General features: G+C 39.5%; 1 protein-coding gene across 5 annotated transcripts in view; it reads left to right on the plus strand.

The window, feature by feature from the left end:
- Window positions 1-27735, plus strand: part of DOCK4 (dedicator of cytokinesis 4) — a 365221-nt gene that overhangs the window by 181141 nt on the left and 156345 nt on the right. For all 5 annotated transcript variants that reach the window (XM_058655014.1, XM_058655015.1, XM_058655017.1 and 2 more), the window contains exons 6-11: window positions 4595-4743; window positions 8478-8562; window positions 12072-12223; window positions 25149-25230; window positions 25759-25819; window positions 27518-27650. In XM_058655014.1, the coding sequence (XP_058510997.1) occupies window positions 4595-4743; window positions 8478-8562; window positions 12072-12223; window positions 25149-25230; window positions 25759-25819; window positions 27518-27650 (662 nt within the window). The remainder of the gene's footprint in view (window positions 1-4594; window positions 4744-8477; window positions 8563-12071; window positions 12224-25148; window positions 25231-25758; window positions 25820-27517; window positions 27651-27735) is intronic.

The following is a 27735-nucleotide window of genomic DNA, read 5'->3' on the forward strand; positions in this document are numbered from 1 at the left end:
ACATATGGTGAAATTTAATTCCACAATAGCATATGAACAACAATAACTGATTGTAACATGGTTATAACCATATACTGCCATGCAAGTTAGTTGAAACTTGTGAGTTGTTTATCCATGGAATTTCCTATGTAATATTTTCAGACCTTGGCAGACTGAAGATCACCAAAATCTTGGAAGTGAGACTATAGTTAAGGGGTGCTGCTGGATTCAGAGTGTAACTGAGCTGACATTCCCCTGTTAGTCTGGTGTGTTTTCTCTGAATGCCTCCATGCTTGGAAACCTGAGAGAAGATAGACGAAATTTCTACTTGTGTTTTCAAAGAAACTTCTAAAATAGCTTACTCATCTGAAAATATTCTTCCTAAATGGAAAGATATACTTATCCTGCCATGATGATTTGCAACACTGCATCAAAGAGAAAATCCAAATTAGTGTGGGACACTGGCACAGAATGACAGCTTTCATTGCATCCAAAGATCCCTAGGCATTTCATTCAGGTATCTTTGATGTTGGATTTCTCTGTTGATGCTGTTCTCAAGCTGGTGGCTTCAGGATTCAACCTTGGAAATGCGTAAGACAATCTTAGGCAAGTTGCCAGAATGTCGATTTAGTACACATAAAATCAGGGGAACTGACTTTCAACATTCTGTGCTAACATAGTGCGAAGGGAATTCAGATCCTTTTTCATGATTTCCTTCAAAATACATATTGTAAAGAATACAAAATCCAAATATAAATCCTCCGAAATCACACTGTGCCTGGCACTCATGACCAAAACTGAAATGTTTGAACTGCTGCATCCTAAATGCTCGATGTAGTAGAATTATAAAAATGAATACAATCTGTGTATCATCTACTAGCAGAGCCAGAGCACTTGCTTTTTATGTGGCTACTGCAGGGGAACAAAGTAGAATAGACTCCTGATTTTGCCTTCTCTAGCTATTCTTTTTTTTTTTTAAGACTTATTTTTTTTTTATTGGAAAGACAGATTTACAGAGAGAAGGAGATATATAGAGGAAGATCTTCCATGTAGTAATCCACTCCCCAAGTGGCCACAACAGCCAGAACTGTGCCGATCCAAAGCCAGGAGCCTAGAGCCTCTTCTAGGTCTCCCATGCGAGTGCAGTGTCTCAAGGCTTTGGGCTGTCCTCGACTGCTTTCCCAGGCTGCAAACAGGTGCCGCTGGGATACAAACCAATGTCCATATGGGATCCTGGTGTGTGCAAGGTGAGGACATTAGCTACTAGGCTACCACGCTGGGCCCTATAGGTGTTCTTAATCTGCTTTTGTGGTTGCATTTTTTAGGACATTTGGGGATGGTTTCAAAATCCAAGCATGTTGAACTTTAGAGGTTACCTCTCTTCCTAATGTTCTGAGTAGTAGGAATGACAAAAAAAATCATTCGAAAGATTCCCTGGGCACTGGACTGGTTTTGGTTACTGTAGAGCAAATGGGAAGTTTAATGCAGAGAGAACAGATTTTTGACATTTAAGAATGAAACTGACCTGACCATGTTATAGCTTTTGGTTTCTGTTCCTAACAAAAACATTTTGTGCCTATTATTTTGATTCATATTCATCATGCTTGAATGTATTTATGTGGTTTTCTATGTTTCTTTGAAACAATTTTGAGGCACCTAGCTTCCCCACTGGAAAATCTTTGGTGAGGGTAATAATACTTTGTAATTTTTATGTAATGCTGTATGACATAATGTGTCAAATACTTCAGCCTAAAGACATGCAGTAACTATTGCTCTTTGAAATAACACTGGTAAGGATGTAAATCATGCTCTATTAAGTGCAGCTTTTTAATTTATCACTAATGTGTCTACCACCAGTTTAGGTGAAATATAGAAGCCATCTTTTATTGAGTATTTTCAATGCCATCTCTGAATTCCGTGTGTTTTACAGAGTCCCTTGCGTTTTACACCTCTCTTCCCTCAGGCTCTGCCAAGTAGTTTTTCTTCCTGAATCTTACCAGAGGTCATTTTTCTGGGGACCCACATAACGTGGTAGAGCCTGAATCTAAATTTCGCTCTGCTGCTGCCAAAGCCTGTGCAGCTTGAAGGCAAAGACAAACTTTGAAAAGTTCACAATTGCCTTTTCATTACCCTTTATTGCGACAATCTCTAGGTGCTGCTTCAATCCATGTGTTTGATTTTTTCTTTTACTGTACTTTATCCATTTAACATTAATATCAAAAGCATTTTTTATATTTCAGAGTCAATTCTGTTTAGTGTCTAAAGGATCAAAACTGTATAACTAGATGTCTGTGTAGCCTAACATATACATTTGTCTCCATAGTAGGGCAGGTTTATTGTCCAGGCCTGTGGGATCTCAGAATTACTACCTCCCTGTCCCCTGGTTTTGCTTCCTAAAGGGAACGCTTACTGGCCAATCTGTATTTTTAAAGAATCTGTTTCCTTCTCATTTCCACATTCTCTCAAACTGAAGTATTTGAGATGACATCATAGACAGTGAAGTCTGTCCTCATAAAATATTGCACAGTGCCCTCCTCAGGAACAGGCAGACAGCTCTGTCAGGATCATTAGGTCAAGAGGGTTTCTGGCTCTGTCCCTTGCTATAGAGCTTTGACTCATTTTATGACTTCTGTACATAATTTTATTTTTACTCAAGTGGACTAAAAGAGACCTTCCCACTACTGAGTCCCTCAGTGATTTCTTGATCTTCCCTGCTTATTCTTTTGCATGACATGGACAGAACCTAGTCCTCAGAGTCCTCAAAAACTGACGCCATGCACTGAGGTATTCGTTCATGCATGCATTCTCCCGCTGTGGGGGATACACAAGGCAAATGCAGCCATCGTGGCAAATGCCAACAGTGACATACAGTACACAAGCATCAGCTGGTTCTAAGAGTACTGTGGGGAAGGAATGAGACTGGAGGGGAGCTAAAGCTGTGACTTAGAGGGTAAAGGAACCAACTGCAGTTCTGGCATCCAGCACAGTCACCAGTTTCATCCCTGCTTACTCCAGTTCCAATCAAGATCCCTGCTGATGGCCTGGGTAAAGTAACACAAGATTGCCTAAGTTCTTGGGCCCCTGCACCTGCATGAGAGGCCCAGAAGATTCCCAATTCCTGGCTTCTAACTGGCACTTTGTACCAGATGCCATTGTGGCTATTTGGGAGAGAACCAGTGGATGGAAGATAGAGATCTCCCTCTCCTTGTCTCTCTACCCATCTCTATCTCTGTGTACTGAGCGTAAACACACACACACGCACACACACAGTACACAATCTGTCTCTTCATCTCTCTGTAACTCTGCCTTTGCAAATAAATAAACCTTACAAAAATTCCCCAGAAGATAACAAAATACAAAATAAATAAACAACTAGGTAATCTAGTATATACATTTATTCTCATAGATGAATTGGTTAATGGCAACTGACACACCAGGAAGTAAAGTTATGTTGGCATATGCATCTCTATTCGCAAATAAAAGGAGAATTCCCAATGAATCATTTAAATATGCCTTGGAAATATAATACTAGATTTTCTACTTTTGCCAATATTTGCAATCTCATGATACACTTTAATAGTAGGACATTAAACTTGTAACTGTTACTAAAGGAATATACTACTGTGATAATATGCGATAAATAGCTGGAGGGGAAAATAGGGAAAAAGGGAAGGGAGAGACTGAAATCCCTATACTTGCAAAAGTGTATCATAGTAAATAATAATTTTTTTAAAAAAGAAAAGAATACTTGTATCAGAGCCATTGTGGTAACTCAAAAGGAAACATAAATGTGAGAAAAGGATGAGAATGATCGGAAGAACATGCTCTGTAGAGTGTGTTAGAAGTTGAAAGGAGAGCATTTGGGCTTTCTTCCACTACTTTGCCCAGGTGCCTTAGCAGGGAGCTGGATAAGAAGTGGAGGCACCAGAACTGAAGCTTGTACCCACGTGGAGTGCTGGTGTTGCAGGAGACAGGCTTCCCTGCTGCTTCTCAATCGTGGTCCCTAAGGCATGTGTTTTTAAGGTCGGGACGCCAACTGGATTGTTCCAGTGACAGTCCATTAAGGAATGAGTTTGAGCACTCTTCCTGCCCAACAGCTGATGGGAGATCCAATAAAGCATTAAAGCAAACAGACAAGAAATAATTGGAAAATGAAGCTTTCCATTTCATTGGTTGTGGTTACAAGCACCCATGGCTCAACTAAGAGAAAATAATGTGAGCAGCAATCCCCAGGAAATGTATCCTGATAGGTTTTGACCCGAAGAACAATGGAACATACTTGGAACCAAGGAAAGGAGCACTTGAAATGGAAAGACAGGCAGCATATACAAAACAAAGTGCCTGAGCCCAGTGTCACGTATGGAGGTGTAGTGAGAAAGAGGAACACCATGTATGATGCGGAGTGTGAGAGTGACCTTGGACAGGAAAGCAGGATTGTGTTGCTTGGATGAAAATGCATAGTGCAGTGAATGCACTGAAGGACCATGCAGGAGGAGTTGGTGCATTAATGGAGAGTGTGTCCGTAAGCAGCTAGCATGCACAGCAGGAAGGCTTGGCTCCTTCCCTCTCCATATGGAAACTGACTACCAACTGCACACATTTGCATATTTCTTAGAGAAATGAAGGCGATCTCTTCCACCGGCTCTGGCACATCATGAATGAAATCCTAGATCTGCGGCGGCAGGTGCTGGTGGGCCATCTCACTCATGACCGGATGAAGGATGTGAAGCGCCACATTACCGCCCGCCTGGACTGGGGCAATGAGTGAGTACTATGCTTGCAAGGCAGTCTTTCATAGATGAACAAGATGTGGTACCATCACTGGAAGAAATCCCATGAGGTTGCTCCAGTATTTCCCTCCCAGAAGTTTAGTGATGAGTGCCAGAGCCTCACCCTCCGAGGCTGGTTGAGGCACTGAGGCCTTGTCTGTTCTCCAGTGCCCTGTGTAGTCGGCCAACATGCCTGTGCTCAGAGAAAATGAACTGTTCACAGGGATTAGTTAGCTGTGCGTTCTGCCTAAAATGAGTTTTATTTTCAAACAGGCTTTAGGTTTGCTCTATGTTGTGTTTTTAATAAATACTTCTCCATATTGTCGCAGGAAGTTGGCAGTGTAACCCACAGGGAGGCACTGATGTGAACAGCATCTACTAAGAGTCTCATGCCAGGGTACCGCTGGGGCCTTGTATTAGTACTGTGATTGGTCTGTGTTGTTCATTTTCGCCATTTGTAGGAGCTGCTTGAGAGGATTCAGTGAAGCACTATAACGGACTGAGATTTACTTTTAAATAAAACTGTGGTTTATATGAAATAACAGCCAAGCACTTAAGTAGTAAATCTGATCGCTGAAAGCTCTGACCGAAGCTGATATGGTGCTAAGGAATGTTAATATAGGAATGAGAGATTAAAATAAACCAGCTCTGCTCAAGATTCTGCAGTTGAACAAGGCCGGTGTTAGAGACTAAGTGAAACGGTTTCTTGATACTGTACATGTTTGTTTCCTTTGCTTTTCTCCTCTCATGGCCCTTTTTTCTCCCTGGATCTTCAAAGGATAGTGGGGCAACAGAAAATAAGGAACAGAAAAAGAGAACTTGATGGGAGATTGACCATGAATATGGTTGTCTCTTACCAGTATGTAGAGAAGCCCATGTGAAACTAAAATGCTGCTTCCCTTCACCATAGAAGAAAGGCACTTTATTGGCAGCCGGTTTTGACCCCTGCCAAGATGTTAGAGACGACAGACACCACTTCACAGGCTTACTGACAGATTCTACACTTCCCTCTCCCCCGGAGTATGACTGAGTTTTTAAGTTAATATGCCGTTTGCCTTTTTTTAGACAATGAATATGATTGCCTGATTTGTTTATCTCTGGAGTATTCATTCCTGTGAAAAATAAAGCAGGTGCAAATTGATAGCAAGACAACTGAACCTGAAACACTGATTTTTTTAGACCTGAAAAGATTTGTGAACTTTTGTTGACTGTAGTTTTTTATCTGTCAAAGATGTCAGTCTAAGGGCCTTTTTAGCTCCAGGAGAATCTGGTTAAACATGCCTGCTTTGTCCCACGGACAACACTTGCCAGTCATTTGCATGGAGCTTCCAATCTGGCCCGGGGAGGTGGAGAAGTATTTATTGAGTGTGTAGCTCCAAAGGCTGTTGGAGTGCTCGCCATGATGTCTGTATTTTGATATATCCCTTTATTGTTTTGAGAAACCTTTGAATTTTTACTGAGTTACAATGACTCTGGGTCATTATACTTATCCTCCTTTAAAGGATGTGTTTGTAAATACAAGTAAAGTTAGTTTATCACATATAACTTAAGAGAGATGGGCGTCTGGTTTTCAATTAAACTGACTATTGGAATGTTCACTAACTCAAATATCTGGATCCCTGGGTTCAATCCTTGGTTCTGGCTTCTAGTTCATTTCTTGTAAATGCAGACCCCAGGGTCAGTGGTAATAGCGTAACTGATGGGAAGATTGGAAGGAGTTTCCTGTTCCTGGCTTTGACCCCATCCAGCCTTGGCCTTTTAAGGCATTTTGGGAGTGAACCATGAGATTAGAGTGCTTTTTCAGTTTCTGTCTCTCTTTGACTTTCTCTCTCAAACACTTTCAAGTGTATAGGACTTTAAAGTGTGTAGGACAGCATCCATAAGTTACATGAACGTACTACGTCATTAAAAATAACTTGGGATTTGGAGTAAGCAAGAAAATACTTTTTCATATTTTGATGGAAGATGATGGCATAAGGAAGGGAGAAGGGCAGGAACAACATTGTGACTCAGTTTTTACATAAGTTCTAGCTTATATATCAGGCAGTCCTATGGCTAATTTATGATAATATGGTAAAACAATGATATGTGATCTCCAAATTCAAGTTCACAAAGAAGAAATCTCCATTAACAACCAATAGCCCACTTCAGTTTTGGCCATATAATTTTTATCGTCCTGTCACATGGCCAATTCATGGAGTGTTTGTCATTAGATCATGTGCCGGCTGGTCAGATGTGGTTCAGGATGGGGAGACAGGTGACTGTTTAATCTGCCGCTGTGCCTCCCAGTAGATAATGTAGGCAGGGAAGCTTCTCGCAGATGGAGTGTGTGATAAGGCAGCCATCACAATTCAGATGTGACCCCATGGCCTCCTTCCTGTGCTAGGCACTGACTTGCTGTCAAATGATGTCTTCCACTGTAGTGCAGTGGTTCTGTCTCAGAAGAGATGGAAAATAGCGCCCAGCAGTTTTTGTCAGAAGTGTTGCTGGGGCAGGGGGGGTGCAGTATAGCAAGGGGAATGTGGAAGTGTCAAAAGCAAATCACTGTGCTTGTTGTGATTTTAAAGTTCAACTAAAATTCAAGAATCCAAGCGTGATCCCTTTGAGTTCCCTAAAGGGAACTATTGGAAAAGCAAGAACCTGTCTTAGCATGTGAAAGACAGTTCCTGATCTCAAGGAAGTGGCAATCTAATCTTCTTAGAACAAATATCCTTCAGGGTGCATGGGCACTTCTTGCCTTGAAGTAGAGACTGAATTAATAAATTCTAGTTAGGAAACTTTAATGAGATTTGGGAAACAGCACAGGATTTCAGTATTTCTAAAATTCAAACATAAGAGAGCTGTGACGTTGTAATTGGAAGTGTGGTGGCCGGGGCTTCCATGTCAGAGAGTGGTGATGCAAAAGGGATGCAGAATATATGATACCCAGAGAACTAAGCATTGAAGGGACCTGGGATCTAACACTTTATGGATGTCTGGGAAGAAGGAGATCTTTGCATTGATCATTTGAGCATTACAGAAGCATCATAAAACTGTGGGATGCTCACTGATGATTAGGGAAATGGTCATTGATGTTGGTGATGTGTAGTGGGTGGGTGAGTCCTCTAGGGGAGGATGTTAACAAGGCCACTGGGAGTGTGGGCGAAACTGACCAGAGCAGGGTTCTCTGTCCATCATAGTAAGCACAAATCACACAAATCACACATCGCTCTGAGGCTTAGAATACTTGAGACACTTGTCAGCACAGTAAGCCACATGTGAGCCACCATGCCACTAGCTCAAAAGGTTAAACCATTTGGCCTCCTCAGGCCTGGATTATGTTGCCCCAATTCCTGTGCCCTGCCTTTGCCAAATGCATCATAATGGTCAACCCCAGAACTTAAGTGAGTGAGAACTATGCATAGATTATCAGACTCAATTAGAAATGGGTTAATTCTGGGAATAGTTTGGTGTTTGGGGACTCAGGTGAATCATACAGGTCCAGACTCCCTCTCCTGCACTCGCATATCCATTATCAAATAATGTCTATTTCTAGGTTATACTCTATTTCCATATGGAAGGGCTCCTCTTGTGATATTTTTGGGTGCGATGTGTAGTGCCGAGATGCCCAGTGACAGGAGGGGAACATGAGTGATAGATCTGTATCAAGTAATATAACAAGAATAATAGCTCTTCTATCTCATGCAGAGATGATGTTTCCCCCTCAAACTCTGGCTGTTTGTTTTCTAGACAACTGGGACTAGATCTCGTGCCTAGGAAAGAGTATGCCATGGTGGATCCTGAGGACATCAGCATTACTGAGCTGTACCGATTGGTAAGTATAGGAAAGCTTGGCTCACAGTCTCACTGCCAATACTGTGGTTTCCATGGCACTCTTCATACTTGCTCACTTTTGTAAGAACACGATGTTCCAGGTTGAATTTGGAGAGACTAAGGAAAATTGAGGGCTGAGGTGACCATGCCCTGAGTTAGTAATGATATTTTGCCCATCTCAGAAAGATACGATATTCTCCCTTGAGCTCTCAACTGTCAGGCATTGGAAAGTAAATTCAACAAAGTTTTAAGTTCTTTGGCCAGTCTGCACATTATTCCTGCTCTAGTGAGATGTTTACAAGTCACCCATGCTTACCTGTTGTACCATAGACAGTGCTCTCAGAACTTGGCCCACCACAATGGTAGGTAGCCCTCTATTACTGTTTTTCCACCAACTTCTGAAGTTGTCTTCTCCTTGTTTTTCAATTTCTAGTTTTATATTCAACTCCTCCCAGACTCCAGTGCAGTTCTAAATGCTGAAACCTATTAATATTTTTGAACTTTTTTATGATACTGCCTTTAACAATATCACTTATGACTTGAGTTTCTTTTTTGGTTACCAGCTCTGTGTGTATGTGTGTGCACGTGTGTACTCTTGGTTTCAAGTTTCCAAATATGGTCCAATCTGTCCTGGATTTAGTCTTACATTCTTAAGTACTTGTATAAAACTTACCCAGCTTCTTAGTGTTACCTAAGTTGTCTTAACACCCCAAATTAGAGAAGGTAGTTGAGAAGGCATTCCAAAGACTCTAAATGTAATATTACTTTTATCTCCTTAACTATTGTATTTTACCATAATGTGTCAAGGAGGAGTTTGCAGTGTCAAAGTATGCTGTACCTGTGGATCCAGGACACGTGTGTGAAGGGCAGAATCAGACAGGCTTATTGCCAGCATGTGTGCAAAGAGTAGAGGGCCTCTAGAAATAATTATTCAAAAGATACAATAATGCATTTGCATCTCTCTGTATATGACCTCCAGTCAGTGAGTTTCAACCCTCATTGCCCATTAGAATCACCTGGGGAGCTTTTAAACCCCCCACTTTCTGTAGCCCCATCCCCATCCCCTAGAAATTGTAATTTAATTGTTCTGGGATCAGACCTGAGCCTAAGCATTTTTTAAAAGCTCTCTTGGTGACTATGAAGTGCAGTCAAGATTGAGAGCCACTGATGTAGATACATTGGATTTTTTGCATGAGTAAGGGAGCTAATTTTTCCCTTGATTCTTAGTGGATGTTGTGATTGATGCTGGAAATTTAGGACTGTTTCAAATCGAGAGTAGACACCTGCTTTAGATTCAATCTTTTCGTAAACCTTTTTGTTCTCTCCCTGCAGCTGTTAGTCATTGGTTTCTTTATAGTAGCTTGCAGTATGTGTCCATCTTAACCAAATAGATCTTGAAAAAAAATTTTTTAAAGATTTATTTTTGTTGTAAAGTCAGATATATAAAGAGGAAGAGACAGAGAGGAAGATCTTCATCCGATGATTCATCCCTCAAGTGGCTGCTGTGGCTGGAGCTGCGTGGATCTGAAGCCAGGAGCCAGGAGCCTCCTCCAGGTCTCCCATGCGGATGCAGGGTCCCAAGGCCTTGGGCCATCTCAGTTGCCCATATGGGACCTCTGGGATTAGAACCAGTACCCATGTGGGATCCTGGCACATTAAGGCGAGGAGTTAGCCACTACGCCAAGCCCCAGATCTTGAAATTTTAAGCATGTCAGCCCATAAGCAATTTGGGGGTGTGTGTGGAAGCTTCTTTGAGGCTTAAAGAGCTGCTTCTTTTGCTGTAGTATAAAGATTTTTAAGAGTATTGAACAATAGACAACAGGAAGAATAATGCCTTTTTTTGTACCATTAGAATATTTTTGTCCAGGAACCTGTTCTTAGCAATTATGCCAACACATGCCAATACTGATATCCACTTAAAAAAAATTAACCTCCACTTTTAGAGATTGATGTCCAGTGTACCTGCCGAGCACACCAGTGATTATAGATGCATTTAGTTAATGACATTCTTTCTGTCCTTTGCTTTGCAAGTAGTTCAAAAATGAAAGTAAGAGGCATGAAAAATTTCTGGTAGTTTTGACTCTAAAAATTGATCAGCTATCTCTGAATTCTACTTGCTAAAGCAATGATTAATGCCAAAATGGAATTAGGTAGCTTAACCACCAGTAAAAGCTGTGATCCCATTACCCTTGAGTAAATGTTCCTGAATTTTTTTAAATTGTCAGGTGATCCCACAGAAGTGGTTTTGTTGGTAATCTGTGTTGTGAAAGTGATAATCCCCCACACTCTTTGCACCTGTTCTGTTAATACACAGATCTTTCCATGTATTCCCCCTGTCTTATCTGAGTTAGTACTACTCAAACTGTGGTCCAAGGACTGGCTAGACCATCAGCTGTTGCTATCTGGTCCAAGTGTGGAAATAATAACTAAAGTATTAAAAGCCTCTAATACTTTCTGACGTGGCATTTTTCTTTTGTGAAACTATCAGTCTGCAATGCACTGAGGGTAGAAGCAAACTAGCCCGTGCTATAAATTGTTAGAAGAGTCCTATTGTAGGTCATCATTCCATCTTTAGCTCCTGACTAAATTGTGTTTGTCTTAAGAAATTTGCTGTGACTGCCCAGATTCATATCAAAGTCTCCCTTCTAGACTCTTAGGTAATCTGAGGCTCCCCTCTGTCACAACAGTCATGGTTTTGCAGGTGTATATGTAACAGTTTTGTGGGTGGTAGCTCCTCTTGGCAAATACCATCTGTTTTTGTTCATTCTTGCAATCCTAGTGCTTGACACATAGTAGACACTCAACCAGGTATGTTGAATGAATAATCATCCCAGCTTTCTCCTGGATCCTTGCATGATTGCTTTCCTCCATGGAAACTCTGACTGCAGGTTCTGCCTCCCACACATGGGAGGACAAGTTGGAAAGTGGATGCTCTTCCTACCTTTAGCACTTCTCCAGCTTTCCTAGTTCTGCCTCACAGCAAGTTCGAAAGGTTTCCTTGCTCTAGTCAAAGAATTTACTTTGCCACAACCCATCTCTGCAAACTCTTATAATCCTGCCACATAGCATAATGTAAAAGGACACTTAATTAGGAGAAATGAGAGGTCTTAGCAGCATTGTTCAGGAACCATCAATGTAATGATCTATGTCATGATTGGGCTAATTTCAGATGACTAATACTATCTTCTCACCCTCAGAGTCAATAGGGAGCAACAAAATCCTTTGAACTTTCTGCTTCTCCCATCTACTTATTGCATTGGTATCATTTTAGCATTCATGACTTGAAAATTCTGAAAGATTTTAAAAAAGATTTGTTGATGATCATTAACTTCATAGTTTGTTTAGAATATTGAGGAAAATGGGAATTTAAGCACCAACTGTATCATGAAACTGTAATAAACAAAATGTGGTCTGGGATGTCACAATCATATTATAGCTAGCCAGTTTGTTGAGTTTCATGGGTTTCTTCTCTTGATGCTGATGGTTTTCTGTGCTGGGGATGTCATTCAGATGGAACATCGGCATCGGAAGAAAGACACGCCTGTGCAGGCCAGCAGTCACCACCTCTTCGTGCAGATGAAGAGCCTCATGTGCTCCAACCTGGGGGAAGAGCTGGAGGTCATCTTCTCTCTCTTTGACAGTAAAGAAAATCGGCCCATCAGGTAAATCATGCATGGAGATAAGAGCTGAATTTTCTTTGAATGTTAGTCCACTGAATATTTGTGATTTGCAAGCTTGAAAACACGCGATATTATACATGTTTACTGTTAGCCTCAGTTCTGTCATCTGTAGAAGTATACAACTTTCTAAGCTGCCCACTCTCTGGATGTTTCATGACACAGGGATGACACATGCAGAATTTTGGAAGACTGAAAAGGACTGTAAAGTCTTAATCATTGATATTAGATAGAAGTATGATAATCACTTCTGTTACCTGTTCTAGTCGCCTTGCATTGATAATATATCTTGTATTAACAGTGTAAGAAAGATGCAGTTTCTCTAGTCTGCAGTTGGCCCATCCAAATGGGTACATTACATTACCTAATTTTCAATAAAGTATTTAATTATTCTTATCTTATCTGGGTCAGATGCTATCAAGAGATAGCTGAACAATTGGAGACCTTCCAATAGTGTTTCCCAACTGTGAAATGATCGTTTCTGCTGACTTTCATCCTTCTCAGTTCTCTGATGACAAATGTCAGGTATATGAGGAACAGAGGAACACCAGTGGTAATACAGTTTCAGAAATTTACTATGTGCACTCTAATGGGAAATGAGTTAGTGTGTGAGAAGGTCTGTGCCCTATCACAAACCATACTAATACATAGGAAATTCAGATGCATTACAAACTTGCCTAAAATATAGCTTAGTGCTTGATTTCAAAACATAGGAGGTTAGTTTAAAGATAATACCTGTATACACATTGAAGTATGCCTGGTTTGTGATTAGGTTAGCTTAACAAGAGTTTTATAAATTGTCCGTATACTACAGTTTTATGATCGCTTTAATAGTTAATAAATTAGAATTAACAAAGAATTATATTGATTGAGGATTAATATTAGATTACTGCTGAGTTTCGTCCTGTTATAAATACTTTTAAATGTTCTGAAATGCCTTATATACTATTGTCATCCGAAGTTCCCCTTATTTTATTCCAGTTTATTTTGTTTACTTGGAAAAATCTGGGAGCAAGATCTCCCAAATATTGTCTTTGTTGTCCCCAAGTTTAGGCCAGGAGTCAGATCCTTCCTCACCTGCATAGGGTTGTGTTCTATTGCTTGCCTGCCTGCTTCTCACTGATCTTGCCACTACCCCCACCGTCTGCCCCACCACTCAAATATCTCAGATGTTCTGTAATGATCTCAGGAAGAATCAAGAATCAAGGCTGCACCTTTTTATCTCCCACTCTTACACTGGCTGAGTTTGTTCCTTACGGACTCCCACCTCTGAAATTCAAAATTAATGTTAAGGTGATTGGTGAAGGAGTGATTAGGAAGCACAACATGTTTACTAGGCGTTTGTGAAGTAATCTGATTTATTGATGTTTGTGAGGCCGCAGGCAGGACACCAGTTATTTTTCAGCATCTATTCAAACCCATATTATGGAGACGTTTGGTTCAAGCTTTCAGCAGCACAGGGCACTGTGCTTTTCTCTTTGTGAAGAGGTCAGAGGTAGTAGCATCTGTGTCTTCTGATCATGGCAAAGTTGGCTAAGCTCCTGCCTGAGACACCTGCATCCTAACTGGTTGTCAGTTCAAGTCCCGAATGCTCTGTCTCTGATTCACCTACCTGAGAAGGCAGTAGAAGATGACCCAAGTTCTTGGGCCCTTGATATTCACATGGGAGACACAGAAGAAGTTCCAGGCTCCTGGTTATGATTTGGCACAGCCCCTGGGGTCGTGACCATTTGGTCATATTGGTTATTTAGTGAACCAATGGATAAAAAAATCTCCCTGTTCCTCTGTACCTCACCCCGTGTCTTGCAAATCAATCTTTTAAAAAAATACCCCAATTGAGGTAACATATATTGTAACTGCTGCTAAGTATTTTTAATCACATTTTAGTTTCCTATTTCCTCTCAATTTCCTTGTAATATATTTTCTAAAGAGATGAGGTCATTTGATTTATTTCATTTTTTGCGAGTGCAAGTCTGATTTCAAACAGTAAAGCCTCAGTGGTCCAAAAGATGCCTCCATTAAGTAGGTTCATCAGTGCGACAGTACAGAAAAGGTAAGATACGGACAGTGTGATCTTTTGTAATTACCCTGTCTGTGGATCATGGAAGTTACCTTGTCCAGGTACAGTTGGGAGGGCCAGTGGGTGCAGCACCTGCAGAGGCCAAATTAAGAATATTTTATTCTACCCAGACAACTGGGTAGAACGTTCCGTTTTCAATTTCCCTTCTTTAAGAAATAAATAGTAAACATTTGCTGAACACTAATCGCCTGCCAAGCTTTGTCCCAAGTGCAATAATACATTGTTTTTAGCTCAACTTCCATGAGGAAACCCCAGCACAGGGATGTTAGCCACAATGCCCTAGTTTATGTTAATGGCTAGAGGCAAAACAGAGTGACACAGTTGGCAGTCTGGCCCCAAAGTCCCCTTCTAATTCTCACAATGTTGTCTTAAAAAGCATCACTCCTTCCCTGTTTCAGTGATTGTGTAAAATTTTCTGATTTCCTTGATTAGAATCAGAGAGATCTTCTAGGGCTGATGCAGTGGGGGTAGCAAGCTAATCCTCTTATAGCATTTGCATCCCATTTGGGTGCTGGTTTGAGTCCCAGCAGCTGTGCTTCCCATTCAGCTCCCTGCTAATGCACCTGGGAAAGCAGCAAAGTCCTTGAGCCCTTGCACCATGTTCAAGACCCAGAAGAAGCTCCTAGCTCCCAGGTTTGGACAGACTCAGCTCTGGTTGCTGTGGCAGTTTGGGGAGTTGACTGTGTATGGAAGATCAATCATTCTCTCTCTCTCTCTCTCCCACTCTGTAACTGCCATTAAATAAATATATGTTGAAAATAAGAAAAAGAAAAGACATCTTCCATCCACTCTTCTACTCTATAAATACCTGTAGAGCTTTCAAGACTAATATTCATAATTATAAATTATGAATTATTCAATTATGATAATATCCATTATATAGGAATTTAAGATCCCTCTCTCTCGCACTCTCACTATTGCTGTCATCCTCACTGTCTCTGTATCTGTGCTTTTCAAAAAAAATAAATGAAGATGATTTTTTTTTTTAATCTACAGGAAGAGTCCAATGATGAGGGAGGGACTGTGTTCGGGCAAAGGGAAGTCATAGGTAGATCAAGGTCCTAATGGATCTGGAGACAAGTCTCAGCATTATGTGGGGTGATTAGCTACAGAACACAAAATGAAGAAGGGGAATGGTGTGGGTATGTGTAAACCAAAGTAAAAGTTTTATCGGTTTTACTTGTATAAAGAAAACAAACTAAGTGTATTTGGTTGTAGCTTGCATTTAGCTTGGCTGCTGCAGTGTTTTGTGGTGGAAATATTCACAGTGCTTACGCTTCACATACTCTGTGTGCTCTGGTGTGTATATTAATTCTCTGTTTTGCTTTGTTGATAGATGTCAATCTACAACAGATTGTAAATTACATGGGCCAGTGAAAATGACATAACTCAGTATTGAGTCCTTCCCTTATAACTATAATTACTTTGTTTACTGGTGTATTCTAAGGCTTCATTAATTAAAGTTGTAAATTTATCTTGGGACTAATCTGTTATTGTGTTCCTTTCTCATCTGAGAATGTATTTAATAGGACCTGCATACCACCATTTGGTACGTGAATTTGTGTATAGCTGTTCCACATGCAAACTGCTGGCCAGGGCTTTCATTTGAGAAAATAGCAGAAGGGTAGTACTTCTGGAAAAACACTTATCTTGATGATTAAATACAGAAAGTCTTATCCTAGTAATTAGATACAGATGAAATTTACCCTCTCCTAGTACCTCATCCACATCCATTTCTGAAGTTTGGTAATCTTTTTTTCCTGTATCATACAGTTAAACACTTAAAAGTGTTTTATTTCCATATAAATTTTCCATGGCCTACAATTACCTTCTGCTATGGCTTGGATATAAGTTAATACAGTAAATATCACACAAGGGTCCCAGTGATAACAGTGCTATCTCCAAAGTTGTATGTCAATAATAATAAAAAGGTGGCAATTTAATCCAGTCCTGATGTGTGCGTGTGGGGCCATTGATATGTGATTGAGTTGTTCTGGGTTCTGAAGGGCAGAGCTCCCGTAGCCAAATCATGATGGCTTTGTCAGAATGATATGGATAGATGTACGCCTTTTCTCTTGCCATATGATGCTATGCCTCTTGTTGGAACTCTACCGGCAGCAAAGCTTTCGCTAGTGGTCAACCCAGTGGAGCCTGCCCAGTCTTAGACTCCGGACCTCTGAGGTCATGAGCCATGAAAACTTCATAAGTTGCTTCATGATTTGCTTGTTTCTAGAATTTTGTCACAGTGACAGAAAAGCGAGTAATGTACTTTGTAAACAGTATGCCATTCCTTTTAAGGCAAAGATGAGTAATGACTAAAATCTATAAGGCAGATTTAAAAAAAATATGGTCTCCCACTAAATTCTAAAGAATATTTTAATTTCTCTCCATCTTTAGTATACATACCTTCTTGTGTGTTGTATACCACTATCTAGTATCTAAATCAAGTAATCTAGATTCAAATAGTGACTGTAGTAGTTAGTTTAGTAGTTAGCCAAGTTCATTCACACCTATTGTGCTATTAACTTGTCTGCTTAATGAGAATAATCATATCTTTCCCTTGAAATTATTTAAGAATTAAAATCTTGGTATAATGCTTGACACCTAATCATTGATTAATAAATCTTAGCTGTAATGATGATAATTTACTGAAAACCAAAGCTGGAAACATACTTTAACATCATCAGAAATGGCATGTGGTAATTACTCTAGGAATTTTTAAAAATTTAAATCTATATTAAATGTATTTATTTTATAGAGACAGCAAGAGAAACAGAGCTCCCATTCTCTGGTTCATATCATAAGTACCCACAAGGGCTGGGCCAGGTCGAAGCCAGGAGTCCAGATTGTTGTCCAGTGTTGGTGGCAGGAACTCAGTTATTTGAGGTAACACTGCTGCCCTCCATGGTCTACATTAACAGGAAACTGGAGTCAGGAGCCTGAGCTATTGAATGGAAACCACAAAGTCCTGCATGGGACAGGGGTGTCTTGACCTCTGAGCTGTCTGCCCACTCCTTAAATTCCGTCTTGAAGAACTCATCAGAGGCAAAGTGAGCTGCAGCCTTACGTGCCCACATCCCAGATTATCACCATTGAGTCCCAGATGCTCTGCTTCCAATCCAGTTGCCTGCTAATACGCTTGGGAAGGCAACAGAATATGGCCCAAGTTCCTGGGCCCCTTTCACCCATTTGGGAGACCCAAATGGAGTTCCAGACTCCTTCAGGTTCATCAACCCCTGGCAGTTGTTAACCAGTAGATGGAGGATCTCTCCTTTTTTTTTTTTTCTCTCTGTAGCCCTGCCTTTCAAATAAAAAATATAAATATTAGAAAAAAGAAATTATACATTCTAAGAAGTTACTGATCTTACTAGTAAGCAGGTAAGAAGGGATGAGATATATGGCTTGCTTTAAAATGCTTTAGCAACAGAAAAATATAGTAACAGAAAGCCAAACGGGATAGGGAAAGTTAGCTTTTTTCTCCTTTTCAGAGGAGCTCAGGAAATAGTGCACCAAACAGTTGGTAGGTCTGATGACCGAAACTTCACTGGAGGAAGAGTGTAAGATAGAAAATGAGCATCAAGATGAGGCCAAGCCAGGAAATGCTGATGGTAGCTTCTAGTAGTTCTCTTTAGAGGCAGGCATGATCTGACAGTCTCTTCACTTTTAAAAAGAAAATGAAAGAATTTGTTCGTCTTTGGAAAAGACTCTTACTGGGAAAAATCTTTAAGGAATAAGGAAGCTCTTTGGGAAAAGAGTTTTTGTGATCACACTAGGGAAAAATGCCTATCTCTTTCCATCAAATTTGGTAGTACCTTAATTGGCTAAGAAAGCAAGCAAACATTGTTTTTAAATCCTCTGTGCCCTGTGCCAGCCTTTTTCATTTCACACACCATTTACAGCTTCTTATGGCACAATCATGCAAATTCAGCATCTCTATTCATATAAAAATGGGGAGCATCCCGTGTTTCTAACTTTGAAAAATAGTGAGCACAGATGTTTTTTTCTGGCTTCCTGTTATAAAAGGACCTCAGAATTGCACTTCCCCAAAGGAAGGCAATAAAGTAGGGGAAAGGTTTGTTTGGACACGCAGGAAGCACGACGCTGAACACAAAATAGCAGGAGGAGGTGTTCTAGGATCCTCCGTGGATTGGGGCAATGTCAGCTCTTCCACTGGGCCGGGAACACTTCCTGCTGCGTCTACTAGACTCCTTGACAGTCTTCGCCGTGGGTGTCTGCCTGCCAGTGGTCCACAGCCACCAAGCTTCTAGCTTCCTGTGGGAAAACAGTATTACTGTGCCCCTCTCCTCTTCTACCTAATTTGATTGTTCCAGCAGGTGCATGAACATTGAAATTGTTGTCACTTCAGAATTAATCAGATTTGTAGTTTATTCCTCGTTGCTCACATTTCTGTGTCATTTATGAAAACAAATAATTGCTTTAGGGGTGTGCTGATGTCCTTAATGGGAAACATTTTAAATAAGAATTCAGCCAGGAGGAGAATTCAAATGAAAATAAGGGAAGAAATGCTTTACTCATACTAAGAACACCCAAGATAAAACTGATCCACTCTTTTCTGTATAGCATTTTTGGTGAGAGTCAAGCCAGACAGTCCAAATATTTTTAAAATTGTAAATTACTACATTATCATAATAGTTAGTGGCTGGAAACTCAAAATTGCAGAAAATCAAACATTTCAGAGTAAATGGACTCTGACCTGGGTTTCTCTTTCCCTTTAACTGCATCCCTATTCAGACTATGTCTCTCTTTTTATTTAAAAGTATTTTAGAAGGTGATCAAAGACCCTTTGAAAACTGCTCGTGTTTTACAAAATGACTAAATTGAAGCACATTTTGCCAAAAATCTGATCATATCTGTTCTTCTTCCTCTACTCTGTTCCCACTGTCTTAGAGAGAATTCAGAGTGATTTAGTTCCCCCAAATTCTTGCAGGATAAGCTGTGGTCACACATAGCGATCCACCTCAAAAGGACTTGTTTAGTGTTCACTGCCATTGGCATCCCACGGTGATTTTGCGATGATGGAGGAAGTATTAATGACAAGGTCCTGACTCGTTCCTTTTCTAAAGATAAGACTGTCCTCTGCTTTTCATGGTCTCAAGACCTTGAAGAGCAACTGATCTAAGGTGGGAATTGACAATACCAAGTCTGCCCTTGTTGCTGAAGCAAAGCATTAAGGGATTGCATGAATATGGTCTTCAGGTTTGCTAGCCTCCCAGCACAGCAGGTGGGCTTTGCTTCTTAATAAAAGAGTTCCAGGTCTGAGTGTGTCAGAAATGTTAAGAGACTTGTTTCGTGTTACTCTGTGTTAATCAGAACTCTGTTCTCAGACCTGTCTCTGGGGGAGCAAGAGTTGCATACACAGCCACACTAAAAATCTCATAAAACTTGCATCCCCCAGTAATTATTCCCATGTAGAACTCTTGTGTTCTTAAGTAGAGACAGTATCTGTCTTTGTACTACGATGAAGCATCATTAATATCCAACCATTCTTTGGAATTGCAGGTGTCTATTCATTCACTCATTCAGACCCAAGTGTCCACTGGGTCACTCTCTCCTCGGGCATTGCGGCTGCATCATTGATTTAGACATCCAAAAAAAAGAGAAGAATAAATCCTACCCTTACTGAACTTACATTCCGGTGGTACTACAAATGCTGCTAAGATCCAAGTCTAGGAATATTGTTAGGCTAGAGTTCCTGTTACTGTCTGTTTGCATGCTATGAAATATATTTCAGTTTTGGGTTACAAAAGTATATCTAGTCTAATACAAATGTTTTCTAGCCTTTCTAGTGCCTGAGATTCCTTTTCAAGTTTATGTAAACAATATCCCCCAAAGAAAAGGCAAACAATGTTCCTGTTCTCATATACATTAATATTTGCATATCCAATCAGAGGTTTGTAGAACTCTAGTTAACAAAGCACCTGAATGGTGTGTGCCTTTGGCCTAGCAGTTATTAGCCGTAAGTTGAAACACCTGCTGCATCCAACAGAAGCTGGAATTCCTAGATTGAACACCAGTTCTGTTACTGCTTCTAGCCTTTTGCTGTTGTGTATCCTGAGAGGTAGCAGGTAAGGTTCCATTAGTTGCTTCACCGACACTCCTGTGAAAGAACTCCTGGCTTCATCCTAATGTATAATTTGCAGATATTTTGTCCCATGCTATAGGTTGCATCTTTACTCTGTTGAGTGTTTACTTTGCTGTGAAGAAGCTTCTTAACTTGATGTAATCCCATTTATCTATTTCTACCTTTATTGCCAGTGTGTCCGGGGTCTTTTCCAAGAAGTCTTTGCAATGCCAGTTTCTTGCATTGATTGCCAAGAACAATTTTTTTTTCTTTCACTTACTATTCAGTTATTTAGTGTGGTAGTAACACTGGCCATGTGAATCTGCAGGAGGTCTGTACATCATTTATTTGTGATTTTCAAGAACATTGTATTTCTTTTATCATTGAGCTTTCCCATCCTGGAAAGGGCTTTGTCTGTTCTCTATTTTCTCTGCAAAGAAAAAAAAATTATAGCATGATGTGATTTAAAATCATCCCAAGTAGTAAGGAATGGGCTTGGAATTCAAGATTAGGCTATACTTTAAAATATTAACTCCTATTATATCACTGATCTGAAGCCAAATCCTTTGCTGTCCAAGCAAAAATCATCACATTATTTGGTTGCTTAATCCCTCAACCCTCAAATATCTATAAAGTGAATCTGAGGCATCAGTATTTAAAAAAAGAAAACTTATAGTCTGTTTTGCCTTTAGATAACCCTGGTATAAGCACCTCCCTTTTTCTGTTTCCCTTTAATCACATGAGTTCAGGACCTTTATGTTGCTTTTGTTGTAAAATTGGAAAGCACATTAGTAGTCTTATCTAAGAAGAATTTCTTGATGAGTTGCTTTCATTTATTGCCATGGAAAAAGTCTGTCATTTGCCAAGCATGAAATTGGCCCTAAGATACTGAGTGCATGTTGCCTGTTAACTGGTACTTATGACTGTCATAAATGAGGATGAGAAATCCTGACTCACAGACTGGGCATTTAGATCGAAAAAGGACTGTTTTATCATAAATAGGTTTTAAACTGACAAGAAGCTTTTCCATCTGTAGAGATATTCACCTCCTTGTAAATAAATCTTACCAAAGCTAATGTTGTTTCTTGATCACATTTAACATTGAGTTGTTAAAGAACAGACTTACGGTAGAGTTAGAAAAGAGTGCCATTGGGGCCGGCATTGCAGCTCAGCAGGCTAATTCTAAACTTGTAAACTCTGGCATCCCATGTGGACACCTCATGTCCCGGCTACTTCACTTCTGATCCAACTACCTACCTGCGTGTAACCTGAGAAGCTCTGGCCATTGAGACCATCTCTTTCAGTCTTCTCTCTCTCTCTCTCTCTCTCTCTCTCTCTCTCTCTCTCTCTCTGTATGCCTCCCTTTCAATTCAAACATATATATATATATATATATACATATACATATATATATATATATATATATATATATATATATATATATATTTTAAGAATAGAATGCCATTCTTTGTTTATATGTGGGCAAAGAAAGGTCACCTGAGATAGCTCTGAGATTTTTTAGATGTTTTGGACTGAAATGTAATTGACTTGTTCTATTTTTTTTTTTCTCCTGGCCATGAAGGCATATGGTCTGGCATCCTCCAAACATGATAAGTGTAGCAGTGAGTAATTGTAATAGAAAGATTCTGAAATGTATAGGCATGCATCTTTTTTTTCTAAGACCATTTGCTGATTCAGTAGCCCAGTTTCATCAAAGCCAGAGAGCTCACTTGGGTCTGAGGATATCAGTATGCCACAAAGTGAATAGAATTATTTTTAATTGACCACTGAGGTTTTCATTTTTCCTTGTGTTTTGAAAACTATCTTTTTTTTTTTTTTTACAAAAATTGCACATCACTTACTTGCCTATAATGCCTGTCTACATTCTATTTTTACCTGCTCCTTTAGGTGTGCTTAAACTAAGGCCTGTGTCATTGACTTAGTATATATTGACATTCTTTCTGAAATGGAATATGATGCAATATAATGTTTGCATAATCAGGATCCCGTCTAGACCAGTGATTTAAAATGGTGACAATGCAAAAGATGTCTCTTTCTGAAATAAATACTTTAGGAAACATTGTTTTACCTGAATATTGATGAAATGTCAAGCTATGAAATAATGTTTTAACTCATTACTAAAGCTATTTTAATATCTAAAATACCCAATTGACTTCTGTATATTAGTCTTTGTGGTATTCATCACTTAAGACTGACCTGTTAGAAAGAAAAGTCTGATTTATCTGAAATGTTTCAGCAGAGATGAGTGGGAGCCTCAAGCTGGAATACATCTCAGAGAAGCAGAGAGCGGAGTGTGTTGTCTATGATACAGAATAGAGGATAATGTTCACTGTGCTTATGTGTGTTTCTCCAATTTATAATAAGTGTGTGTCAGTAAGTGGCTGATGACTAGAAAGAGAGCTGTAGCAGTTCTGACTAGGTGCAACTCGGTTTCTAAATCTTTTATGTGTTTTGCCTTCGTGTGATGAAATAATATATATCCCAAGTCATTTTTTTCTGGCTATGTTTCATTGAAAAAATTACCAAATAACAAATTCAAAACAAGGACCATTTTGAAATCCGATCAGTGAAGATTAATGCAGGTTTTATTCCTGTTTGCTTGGAAAGGCTGGGGAGAGTCCTGTGGGCATCCTAGGTAGTTGAACGACTTCTCTATCTCAAACTTCTGGAAATATGTGCCTAATGTTTCTTTAGAACAATGAAAGGATTTACCTTGTGGTGTTCAAAGAAAGTGCCAGAATTTTGAATTAGCACAGGATATAGAGTACATACTATGCCTCGTGCCAGCTCTGTAACCTTAACTAACACCATCTGCTATTTCTAAGTTTTCCTATTTATAAAATGGGCATCATAGTAGTTCCTACTTCCTAAGGCATAGTAAGTATAAAACTAGTAAACCTGTGTACATATCTTAGCAGAGTCCCGTGTATGGATGAATTGTTAGGAAAAAATTATTCCCTTATGATTACTTGAAAACAATTTTCTTAACCAAAGATGAATTTGTTTTTCCTTTGATTTTTCTTTAAATTTGAAATTAGAATGAATTTGCTTCTACAATAAACAGAGTTTGAAGTTCTTTTCCTTGAATTATATAGCAAGGGACGGTGGGACAAAATTAGGCTATTTGCATTTTCAATTGAATCTGCCATTCCCAGCTTCTTTTCAGAATAATATTGTGTGGAAGCTTTAAATTCAGTCAAGAATCTTTTGCAGCATTTACTCTTCATGCTTTCTCAGACCCTGCCCATGGGAGAGAAGCATTAGGAATTGGAGTGGAAATAACCCCATACTAATGTGTATTGGTTGCCCTTTCTGATAGGTCAGACCCAATATAAGAACAGGAAAATAGGGCCTGGCACAGTAGTCTAGTAGTTAAACTCTTCCTTGCATGTGCAGAGATCCAATGTGGGTGCTGGGGCGTGTCCCAGCTGCTCCACTTCCCAACCAACTCCCTGCTTGTGGCTTGGGACAGCAGTACATGACAGATAGCCCAAAGCCTTGGAACCCTGCACCCACGTGAGAGACCCAGAAAAAGCTCCTGGCTCCTGGCTTTTGATCATCTGAGCTCTGGCCATTGTGGCCATTTGAGAAATGAACCAGCAGATGGAAGAACTTTCTGTTTCTCCTTCTCCCAGTAGTTCCACCTTTCCAATAAAAGTAGATTAAAAAAAAAAAAAAAGAATAAGACACAGTATAAGGAAAAGGTGAAGTAAACCCAGCAACTGAATCTGTTAAATGTATCTGTTGAGACTTGTGTCACAAAAAAGAATAAACGTGTTCTAAATCCAAATACATAGGCTCCATTAGAAATTTATTTATGGTTTTATGTCCCTGCTTGTAGATATTTGGGTGACAAATCCATTATTTAAGGTAAGTATCAAGTAGTGGGTAACAAAGAGTTTTGCAGAGTAAGCCTTTTATGAATGCCACACACTCCATGTGCCTTCTAGCTCCATAGGCTGAAGCTGGCCTGACCACAGGCACACTGTTCGGTGATTTTACATGCTTTGCCTGTTGGTTGTGTGATCCTTCCCCAAGGCAGCCAGCCATTTAGTTTTATCTTAGGCACCAAGATATTGAATTTCAGGCCAGATTGATAGCTCCGCTGACACTTTTCCTAGGTAGATCATCGTTTTATTTTTTTAAGCACGAATAAGTAGTGTCATGCGTTATTTTAGATTTAAGTGGTCATTTATTGATTGGAATTAGTCCAATCTCAACAGCATCATTGGATTTGCATACATCTGTGTAGTTCTGTCTTTTCAAATGCCAGTTCAGTGGGGAGTTTCAGATCTTTTCCTTTTTACATCAAAGAAAATTGAATCTTATTTTGTAGAACCTGTATTTGTGTTTTGGATTATAGACTTATAAAACCATACAATCTGAAGCCTTCTAATGAGTGCTAAGCACCCAGAATAAAACACATTTGCTTATTTTTTCCCTCTTCTAGGTCGTTTATATTTACCTTTGGCTAACAACTATCATATTACAGATATGTAATCCTATTCTTTGAAAGTTAATTTTTATTTATAAATGCATTTATGCTTTTTGGTTTTGCAGTTGCTCCTTTGCCATTTTTTTCAGAAGTGAAGCAAATGTTTGCTGTCTTGAAAGCATATATATAAATAGACATTTCTGATGTCAAATGAATGACATAATAAACGTTAAGAACAGTTGGGTAAAAAATTAGATAATTTACAAAACATTAAACTTTTCTTCTCTTGCAGTGAGAGATTTTTCTTGAGGCTGAATAGAAATGGGCTTCCAAAAGCTCCAGATAAACCAGAACGACACTGCTCTCTGTTTGTGGTATGTGAAGCTTGTTTCATTCGTGAAGTGGAATCTTCCAATTGCGCTGTTACTCAGGAAAAATAATTTGGTTAAATTATTTGGTTAAGCTTTATAAATAACACGCAAATTGTATTAATGTCCAGAACACTGAAAGCAACCATTCCCAACTGTTTAACTTCCTTATTAACCTGCTCAATACTGCTGTTAGTATATATGGACCTGTCTATGTTCCTGCCAGTGTTACGGTAGAGATCGTGTATAGGCTGGCAGTTGGCATTTAGTGTGTGCTTAAGAAATGTTGAAAGGATGGATGAGAAACTAAATCAATGGTAGTCTTTGTCTTAAAGTATTATTTGATATCGGTAGACCTAAGGTTGATTGCAATGATATTTTTAAGACAGAATTTCAATTATGTGCTTCTAGTATAAATACATTATCAAAAAGGCCTCTCCCCTGTGCAATTTGTGAAAATAATCAGCCGTGTCCTGTTAAGTACTGCTGCACAGATTATGAATTGTAAAATAACTGAACTTTGCTTTTTGGTAGGATTTGGGTAGCAGCGAGCTAAGAAAGGACATTTTTATCACTGTGCACATTATCCGAATTGGTGAGTAGTGGCACTTTTCATTAGTAGGAAAAAGTGTGAGAACCTTCTCTGTGTGACTGTCATTTATTTGCTATCTGCGTCAGAAAGTAGTCAACGTCAGACCTGAACCCAAGCATCATGAAAGCTGGTGATTCCCTCCTGGGTTCCTCAGCTGCTCAGGAGATCTCCTCATCTGTCTGAATAGATTTTGGTCTCTTGCTTTGTAAATTGTTAAATGATTTGTTGAGTTTCTATTTTTTGCAATTATAATTTATTGCTGTAAATCAAACTATTCAGAGCTAAGTTTTCTATAACTTTTGTTCCAGTTGTGCATTTTCCAATGCGCAAAATGTGGCAGACCATTATTACAGAAGGTGTTATAAGAAAATGTTTAATTTCTACATTGTTGTCAACTTACTGAGGTATCTGAGAAGCATGCTTTCCTAATTCTGTTGGTTCCCATAGCTTTCTCCAAATTTGATTTTGCTGTGAAAATATTGGAAAACACTTACAGAATCTAGCATATTTAACATCTTGTAGAATACATTTAATATACAACAAACTTAAATTTTTAGATACATTATATAGATAAAAATGTGATTGGTAATTTATACACTGACATTATAAAATGCTTGATTTGAAAATGGACTTTAATTGAAGTCACATACCTAGGAAGTTCACCACATTCTCCAGCGTCAGGCTATGAACATGAAACAGGCACCCTTAACACGTTTAATGCTATTTTTAATACACATATCTAAAAAGTAACAGATTTATTTTGACCATTTTAAGGGTTTTTGATCCTGACTGATAAGAGGGTATCAAGGTGTAATTAGCAAGCAGTTCCCTGAAAGTGACCTATCACAGGGTAGTTTTACTTGGTTGCCGGTTAGTAAAAGCCAACGGGGCTAGCACCATCTTCTTTTCTGTTTAGCATTGGGCATTGGAATTACTGCAGAAGCCTTAATGTGTAATAGCACATTTTCGCTCGGGTGGAAAGCATTTATGGATCTGTTGGCGGGTGTCTGGAGACCTTTGCATATTTTACTCCACATTAACTTCTTATATTTCAACTTCAATATACTTTCAGCTTTCTATCATCAAACAGAGCACAGATAATTCAATACAAATAATAAGCTAAATATCAATGGGATATGACCATTTAAACAAGGAGGAACTCTGTAATGGTCAGAGGCACCTGCAGAGATTTTACGTGTGGGCTGAGATGTCTGCAGCCCGAGCTCTGCACCTGGACTGTGGCCATTTGATGGACTGCACTTGACTTGTTCTGTTCCTGAAAGACTCAAACTGTTCTCATAAAGAGATGAAATTTTTGAAATACTTTTTAAATTTTGAATTAAAAAAAAAAAAAACAACTCGAGAATGGAAGATGTGCCATTAGTGCCTTTTATGCTGTGAACCTTTGGAAAGTCTTTGTTACTCCCTGCAGCAAGGGAGGTGCTTCCCAAGCATGGAATGAACTGCAGTCTTAACAATTGACCAATGGCAACGGAAGCCCAGTGTTCCAATGGCTTGCCCCGAGTCAGAAGGTTAGGTAGAGAAGAGTCCAGGACCGAAGCAGGAACTTCTGTTACCTTGAACTTGGGGGTTTTCCATCCTAGCTGCGTTTTGTAGGGTCGCTATTTTAGCTCTGTGTTTCTTTAAAGATGTAGGGAATCAAATGACTTTGTGGGTCGTATTTACTCTTTTACTGTGCAGGTCGAATGGGAGCAGGGGAAAAAAAGAATGCGTGCAGTGTTCAGTACCGGCGACCCTTTGGCTGTGCGGTTCTTAGCATCGCTGACCTGCTGACAGGAGAAACAAAGGATGACCTCATCCTGAAAGTATACATGTAAGAAACGTACACGTGGTGGGTCCACGCGGTCTGTGCCTGCTTCTAGGTGGAGGATGCTTTGTATGGGTAACAGAAAAGCCAT

The sequence above is a fragment of the Ochotona princeps genome, chromosome 25 (assembly GCF_030435755.1).
Source record: "Ochotona princeps isolate mOchPri1 chromosome 25, mOchPri1.hap1, whole genome shotgun sequence".
In the NCBI taxonomy this organism is placed as follows: Eukaryota; Metazoa; Chordata; class Mammalia; order Lagomorpha; family Ochotonidae; genus Ochotona; species Ochotona princeps.